General features: G+C 38.5%; 1 protein-coding gene across 2 annotated transcripts in view; it reads right to left on the minus strand.

Annotated features, from left to right (window-relative positions):
- Window positions 1-8,532, minus strand: part of LOC122058616 (protein FORGETTER 1) — a 65,769-nt gene that overhangs the window by 6,446 nt on the left and 50,791 nt on the right. For both annotated transcript variants that reach the window (XM_042621251.1, XM_042621250.1), the window contains exon 30: window positions 7,752-7,880. In XM_042621251.1, coding sequence (XP_042477185.1) covers window positions 7,752-7,880 — 129 coding nt within the window. The remainder of the gene's footprint in view (window positions 1-7,751; window positions 7,881-8,532) is intronic.

The raw sequence follows: 8,532 nt of genomic DNA on the forward strand, positions 1-8,532 counted from the left end.
TTTGAGTCCTCTGATTTTCATAAGATCCATTTGATCTTGGAGTATAGTATCTATAGAGTCCTTGGTTTTGGTATTTCCCTTGTGGTCTATAAGTCTCACTAGGATAGTTCTTGTATCCTTGGAATTGCCTTTGGGGCCTTTCAATAGAGTACTCTCTATGAGGTTGGGTTTTTCTATACCTGGGCATAGGTCTAGAGTTTTCTTGAGGCCTATATTGCCTTCTTAGGGGTGTGTAGTAGTAGGCATGGTTTACTCTTGATTTCTCAGTTTGAGAGTTGGGCTTTTTCTTGAGGTGACACTGTTTTATGGAATGTCCTGACTTTTTACAAAAACCACATTTAATGTAGGAGGTGGATGGTTGGTTTCTTTGGTCACCCCTTCTTGGATTTCTATATGGATTTTGTCCATTGTAACCCAGTCCTTCTCTTTCATTTGGACTCTTCCTTTGAGAACCTAGAAGGTTGTCAAGGTTCTTTTGCCCCTGGGTAAAGGTGCAGAGGGTGGAGTTCAACTTAAAGTTTTCTTCCTCCAGTTCACTTACCTTTGAGGTTAGTGCCTCCACTCTCTTATTTAGTGTTTCAACCTCCTTTTTCAAGTTTACTTTTATCAGACTCTAATTTTATACTTTCTTCATATAAGGCCTCGAAGGCTTCTTGAAGTTCCTCATTAGAGTCCCTTACTAAAAGTTCAGGTTGAATTTCACATACCTCTTGTTCTTCATCTCCGATGGCCATCAAGGCGAGGTTGGTGACTTCTTCTCCAAATTCACTTTCTCTTCATCACTTGAGTCCCATGTAGCTGCATAGGCCTTTCTTTTTGATTTATTTGGGCATTCAGTTCTGAAATGTCCAGGCTTTCTGCACTCAAAACACACTATGTCTTTAGTAGGAATTTCCTTGGGTTTAATTTTTGTTTTACCTTTTTCCCCATAGGATTTGTCACCGTAGGATTTGTTCTTGTGTTGGAATCTTCCTTTCTGTTTGAGGAATTTGTTGAATTTCCTCGTGATGAGTGAAATTTCCTTTTCCATGTCGAATTCTTCATCTTCTTCATCATCACTTACTTCTTCGATAGGTTGAGTTGATTTTAGCGCTATGGTTCTCCTTTTCTCAGAATTTGGTTTGTCGGCATTCAGCTCTACTTCATGCGTTTGGAGAGATCCAAGCAAGTAGTCCAAGGAGATTTTCGTCAAATCTTTGGCTTCTTCGATTGCTGTTTTCTTGGGTCTCCAAGCTGCAGGTAAGGCTCTTAAGATTTTTCTGACTTTCTCAGCGTTAGTATAAGTCTTGCCTAAACCATTAAGATTATTCACAATATCAGTAAATCTAGTGAACATAGAAGTTATCGACTCATTTTCTTTCATAGAGAATGACTCGTAATCAGAGACAAGTTGATCTACCTTTCTTTCTTTTACCTCTGCTGTACCTTCGTGTGTGACAAGAAGCATATCCCAAATTTCTTTAGCCGTGTCACATGCAATGACTCGGTTGAACTCTTGTTCATTGAGGGCACATTGAAGGAATGTAATGGCACGGAAGTTGTACTGGATGAGGGTGATGTCTTCAGCTGTCCATTCTCCTTCATCCTTAGGTACTGTCTTTCCATCAACTATCTTGGTGATAGTGTATGGTCCATTCTCTATGGCTCTCCATACAAGAATGTTGTGACCACACACAAAGTTCTTGAATCTGCACTTCCAGAAAGAAAAGTTTTCTCCATTAAAGTACGGGGGTCTCGAGGCGTTCATGCCTTCTGGTGGTCCTTGGAATGTGGTCATGGTCTTTGACTCACTTTAAGACAACTTAGTCTTATATATTGAGCTCCCGCTCTGATACCAATTGAAATAACCTAGAGGGGGGGTGAATAGGTTATACTAGTGAAATTTTAACTCTTTTCGATGTATAGAACACAAGTGTGATTGTAATTTAAAACAATGTGGAATAAATAAAATAGGCACAATCACACAACACAAGATTTATAGTGGTTCGACTCAATCCGAGTCTAGTCCACTCCCTACAAGAATCCTCTTGTAAGGTATTCCACTAGTTCTCTCTTTCAGTACAGTAGGTAGGGAAGAAAACATTTACAATCTTTTTCACGGATAAGAGTATCCTTACAAATCTCCTTTTCAGGCAGAGAGACGCCTTCACAATCTCTTTTAGAGGTAAAGAGAGACCTTTCTCTTTTTAGGATAAGAGTATCCTTACAATCCTAAGTACAGTCTAGAATTGTAAATAAAAACAGAAAATAAAGAAATAGTGGAATAAGAGGAATACCTCAAGTATGGTGCAAATGAGAGTGAATAATAAATGATGAGTGATGCACCTTATGTAAAGTCCTCTCTTACGGCTTTGACTTGCACAGGAGAGAGTAGAGAACTTTAATTAAGACTGAAGCCTCTTCTTTGGGATTTGTGTAACAGAATAACTCAAGTAGAATAAACTTCTCTAATGCTTGCAATAATGCTCTTTAAGCTCTTTCTTAATGAATAATTAATTAAGAGTGATTAGGGTATTTATAGGTGAACTTAGTGAAGCATTTTAGGTAGGGAATCAAGCTCTAACGGACATATTCTGGATATACCGGTCGACCGCCATTAGTAGCCGGTCGACCGCTAAGAGCCGTTGTAGGCAAAAAAATAGCCGTTGGAGTACTTCCAGACAGACACCGGTCGACCGGGACTTTCAGCCGGTCGACCGCCTATGGTCTCGGACAGGTCCGGTCGACCGGGACTTTCAGCCGGTCGACCGCCTATGGTCTCGGACAGGTCCGGTCGACCGGAGCTTCCAGTCGGTCGACCGCCTATGGTCTCGGTTGGCTCTGTCATACTGACCAATCACCAGTGTTTTGACTATACCTTTTTGGTCCGACCTTGGATTGATTTGAGATCAGTTGTGTTGGACTCACAACTCAATTTCCTACAACTTCTATGAAGGTTTCATCTCCTGATACTAACTTTAAGATTCCCTAAATACCCTTGAGTTAGGTTACTGTGTGTTCCATACCACTTAGAAATTTTCCATACCTACTCAAGCAAGTTCTATGGTCATTCTAACATGATGCAATGCACATGCATGAGGTGAGTGCATATAAGTATGTGAAAATTACAAATTACATTAAAAATAACTAATCTGTCCTAGTGGTCTTCTTCTTCACTTGAGTCTTCCATTCTTTAGCCCTTCATCTTCTTTCCTTCTTGTTTGCTGTTTCATGTCTTTAAGCTTAGCTTCATGTCTTGATTCGACCTTTGATCTTCTAAGGTTTCTTCAAGCTAATCACACTTTAACAATCAAGTTAAAGATGTATGTTTGTTTGTTAACACCAAAACATGGCAAGGAGTGTGGACATGTTTCCCAACAGCCTTGTCTTCACAAAGCCTAATTATTAGCCTTTAACAGATAATGTTTCTAAAAAATTGAAGAATCAACTGTATACCGCCAATACACATTTCTATATACATGTGATCATGTCCAGTGATGATTTCACATGATAATGCCCTGTATTTTTACATGTGGAAGAGTTGTGGCAAATCTGACCATTGGATGTCTAGGGGATGATGCAGATTGGCCATGTATTATATTTCAGACCAAAAAATTCAATAAACCTCACAGATGCAGGCATACTCTCCAATGTATGTCAGCCATGCACCCGCTTGGTAGTCCATATTTTATATTTCTTAATTTTTCACTTGGCAAACTCAGATTGGTCTGAAATTTGAAATGTAAGGTTGGGGCCTTGGGGTCCACCAATCCACAAATTTTGAGCCCCATCTGAAATTCCATGTGGCAGTTATTACACAGGAGTTCTGATTCCCCGCTTGAGTAATCAAAATTTTGAATGAAGCATTGAATTAGAATTAGATTATTTATTTTTGGATGTAAATAATGCACCATACCAGTACAGTCCTGAAGCAGGTAAAAAGTATACATCTCAAAGTTCTTGATGCAACTTACCATTGCTAGAATCAGTACACTCACTCTTGACATGTGGCAGGCAAGGATAGATATGGGTGGGATCACGTGATATGAGGATGTAACATACTAACATCCATCCCACTCAAGTTTCACCCGATGTGTAGGGGAAATGACTTAAATAGTTACTCCAAAGTTTCACAAAATTATAAGAAGCAAAATATATTTGTCACAAAGTTGTGTATCACACATAGTTGACCCTCAAATTTACAGAACTTGGGCTCAAGTTTCTTCAAGCCAGGGAGAATTGATAAAGATAAAACATAATTGGGTTTATTTTAATGGAAACAAGCTATGGGTAGGGTTATGCATATGTTGGGCCTTTGATTCAATGTGTTTTAATTGTAACGGGCCACTTCAATGGTCCTATCAGCTAGGCGTACGAAATTGGTTAAATTTATTTTTTTATTTTTTTAAATTGTCATGTGTGTTTTAGTTAGGCTGCATTAGGATTCTACAAGTCGAGTCCTGTCCTGTTTTGAGTCAGTTTCATTCATTATGTTAGTTTCCTAGTCAATTTAGGTTATGCTTACTAGTTAAGATTGGGTTAAGACTTTGATTTTTAGTGTTTGAATCTGTTTTTTACTCTCCTACAAGCCTGCAAGAGGGTCCAGCATTCTACATGAATTCGATAAATAAGTTTGGCTTGAGACTTTTCTTTATTCTGTGAGATTCAGTGTTATGTTTGTGGGAAGCCAATAGTAGCTTCCAGTTGACGCTTTGCGAGATGTTTATCACATCTTCTTCTTCTTCATTCTTCCTTCATCAAAACTCAAGATAATTTCACAACTCCTAATCTACCCAAAGGATTTACTTAATTGATATCATGTTTGATAGCCTAATAATTGTTGTTAACTAGAATCTTACCTCTATCAATTCATTATTGGATGAGATATTTGGGTTCCTAATTTTTAGGATGTTACTAATTCTGAAACAGTCCTGGTTCTTGAGATCCAACCATTGGATTGAACCCATCCTTTGAAGAGTTGTTCCTTGTTACTATACTAACTTCATATCAGAATCAGAATCATCTGACTTACTGATCTACTGCTATTTTTTGTCACATACTGTAGTCCTTGTTATTTGAGTTTCTGAATCCCAACCCTATAGGCTTTTAGAAACACGTCACTCCTGTTTACAAACGGGTACTACCATACTAGTATGTAGATATTTCCACTCTCTCTCTTTATTTTACTTTCAATTCTAACTTCTCTGCTGTTTGATTCTTCCATAACATGTTGGTGTACGATGTCTTGTATTCCGTCACAGTTTAACTAGGGAGTACTAGTGCAGCGCCTTGACAGGCAGGACGATGGTCCCGCTAGCCGATTAGCGGGCCGTGATGTAGGGGGGCGCAGCCCCCCGCTGGAATTTTTATTTGAGGGCAATTGTATACTTTCTGAATTAGGGTTTTTCGCTATATATTTGTAGTGAAGGTTTCTTTCGCTGTAATGCAAGCAATACTGAGAGGTGTGAGGGACAAGCGCTGTAACCCTATTCTCCATTGATAGTGAAGCAAGATCTCATCTCACCGGGGACGTAGGAAATCTTGTTTTTTTTTTCCATTATCTTCTGCATCGTTTTAGGGTTGCGTTTCTCCATAACATGCCGTCTATCTTACCCATTGCTTCGATTTTAACACCAAAGCTTAATCCCAAAACAGTTTCTTCCATAACCCTACCTGTAACTAGCTCTAACTCTAATATACAATGGTGAGGTATCCGTTGAAACATTAGTGAACTCCCCATTCAACCTAACCACACAATTTCAAACCCTAGCCGAACACACTTTTTGACCCATTTGCATCAACTAAACCATAAATCCTGAATTATCTTTCATCTATTTGCTTGATTATATTTATAGATTTCACAGGTCTGCGGCTTAAATTCCCAATCATCTCACTTGGCTAATCCTCCAAACTCTGGTTAATCCCTGAACTGAAACACTATGGTTGTGTTTGGTATGCATGCGTTCTGAGTCTACAATGCATTCTGAAAGGTCAAAAATACTGTTTCGTACACATTCTCATTCTAAATTCCTAGAATGAGGGCAAGAACAGGCCCTCATTCAAGAATGCGTCAAAACCCCCATTCCAAGTTCTCGTTCTTGCTCAACCAACAGTCCTGAGGCCCCGATGTCCCTACCCTGAGCTCTTTGTTCTGACACAGAATGCTTAAGCATCTATTGATGGATTCTATTTCCTCCTTGTGAACTTCTTCCTAGTTGCGGAAACAGAAGCTGCAATTCTAGAATATGCTCGAGCTTCTCAATACCCAAGCTCTAATCTGCTCCAATTTCTCCTCCGCTGGATGACTGAGAGACTGAGGAGAGAGCAGATCGAAGTTTGTTAAGCTTGATTCCCGCACTGAGATCCCCTGGTGGCCGAGTGAAAATGTGCCTTATAGAGAGATCCATCTCTATTCAAGAACCCAGTACTGTCATCAGTTCGTCTTCACTCTTTTCTCTCATCGTTCGCTGTCCACTCATTTTCCAGACGAGGAAGAGGGTGAGTGTTACTCTCTGCTTCTCTGTGGAGAAAAAGCTTGGGATTAGTCATATCAGAGAAGAAGATGACAAGGAAGAGAGTCCTGACGAGATTATTCCGATCCCAAAGCGCATGATTGAGAGATTAGAGAGGAAGAGATCATAGCGGCATGCTTACCACAACTCATCGGTCATGTCCAGTCTCTTTTGGGGCAATTTGATATTTCTTTCTTTCTTTTTTATTTTATTTGATTTGATATTTTTAAATTTATTATTATTTTTTAATTCTATTTGGTTCACCTATAATCTTCTTTTTTTATTTTTTATATGGCAATCAGTCCCTTTTCTCTATTGTTCCAAACCTTTCTGAGTATCCCATTTTTGAGTTAAAAGAACCAACTAAGTAGCTGAATTTGAAGCTTAACTTAAAAGATTGGTGCGCAGTCTCACCATGAGCTGAACAACATTTTGCTGTTAATTTTTACTATTTAGTAATAGCCTCTAGGTGTTCGATGAAATGCTTGAGTATCTGCAATGAAGAATACATTTTCACTAAACATGTATCCCAACGGTGTTCGCATTTTCAGTGTAGAATACATTATAGGTTTTGAGAATGGGAATGCATACCAAACACGACATAGAATTCTCACACCAAATACTACAAAATGCTTGACTGATTTTAGACTAATCACAATACAAGATTTGTTTAGGCAAATCCCCATCCAGCTGTTGGTTTATTGCCCGTTTCCTTAACAATAGTTACCAGTTGTTCACTATCTGACCAGATTGTTCCATAATTTCATTCTCCTCACGAATGATGTTAGGAAGAAGCCACATTGGCTACTATGATATCACATATCATGTATTCACTAGCAAGCTAACACAGAAAGGGCCAACTAACAGTTGGATAACTCAAAAGTAGGACTTAAAACTTTTGTAAAAGGGTATTGGGTCTTGACTTACCAATTAATACATAAGCAATCACAACCTTCACCCTTCTTCTAATCCTTTAACCACAATTTCTAAAACTAAAATTGAAAAAAATAAATAAATAAATAAATAAAAAATGGGTTTCTCACTTTACTGGGGGAACCAATCAGAGTTTTCTAACTACGGCAATAATACATAGTTTATTTTCATTAAAAATCCCATTTTAGTTGATGAGCTAAGACTAGTAAAAGAATAAAAAATAGAAATTGATGCAATTACTGTCTATAATAATCATTCAAAACATACAAAGGACAATGCTGACACAAACAAGATGCTTAAGTATTACAACTTGATTAAATCAGTTACCTGTTTAGAAAGGGCCTTCTCGATAGTTCCCCAAACAGGAAGGATCAAACCACCTAAAACATTTACTTCTTGCAATCTTCTACCCACTGTACAGAAGTTGCCAAGCTTACATTTTGGACCGTGCATGCACTGCAGTTTAACTTAAACATTTAGATGATGGGAAATATACGAGTACATGCCGAAAAATTACAGGACATAGTATATATTCCATGCAATTCTAGCAATCAACATCAGAAACCGGATCTCGAAATAACTTTTGATGGTAGGACCTATTATGTAACAATATTCATTCTATAGCAATGCTGGGATATTGCTGAGTTGAGTCGAGTTGAGAAGTATTCATGCTATAGTAATGCATATTCGCTCTCCTTTTTATAAGTCAAGAATAAAGCACACGATTTCTTGCATCTTTCTGTGTTCAAAATCAAATGGAACATAAACATTATCAGCAACATTCCCTCCCAGTTCAATGTTGACAGAGAATGGAAAAAAGTACTATGGAGTAAGGACAGGCTTGTCCATATGTAATCTATGTAAAGATCAACCCTCCACGCTTCACCATCCAATAAATATGGCCATATGGGTTTAATAGCACTTGATGGGAACCCCCAGTCCTGTATGATAACTAACCCATAGTAATCATATTAAAGTGGAGCTTGATGGGCATCTATAAATGCATATGATGTCTATCTACCCAGCTGGCACTGAACTCCATATTCTTTTCAGCCATCCTCCTCTCATCCACCCAACACCCCCCAAACCCCCAACCCCCACCCCACCC

Source organism: Macadamia integrifolia, chromosome 13 (assembly GCF_013358625.1).
Source record: "Macadamia integrifolia cultivar HAES 741 chromosome 13, SCU_Mint_v3, whole genome shotgun sequence".
NCBI classification, from domain to species: domain Eukaryota; kingdom Viridiplantae; phylum Streptophyta; class Magnoliopsida; order Proteales; family Proteaceae; genus Macadamia; species Macadamia integrifolia.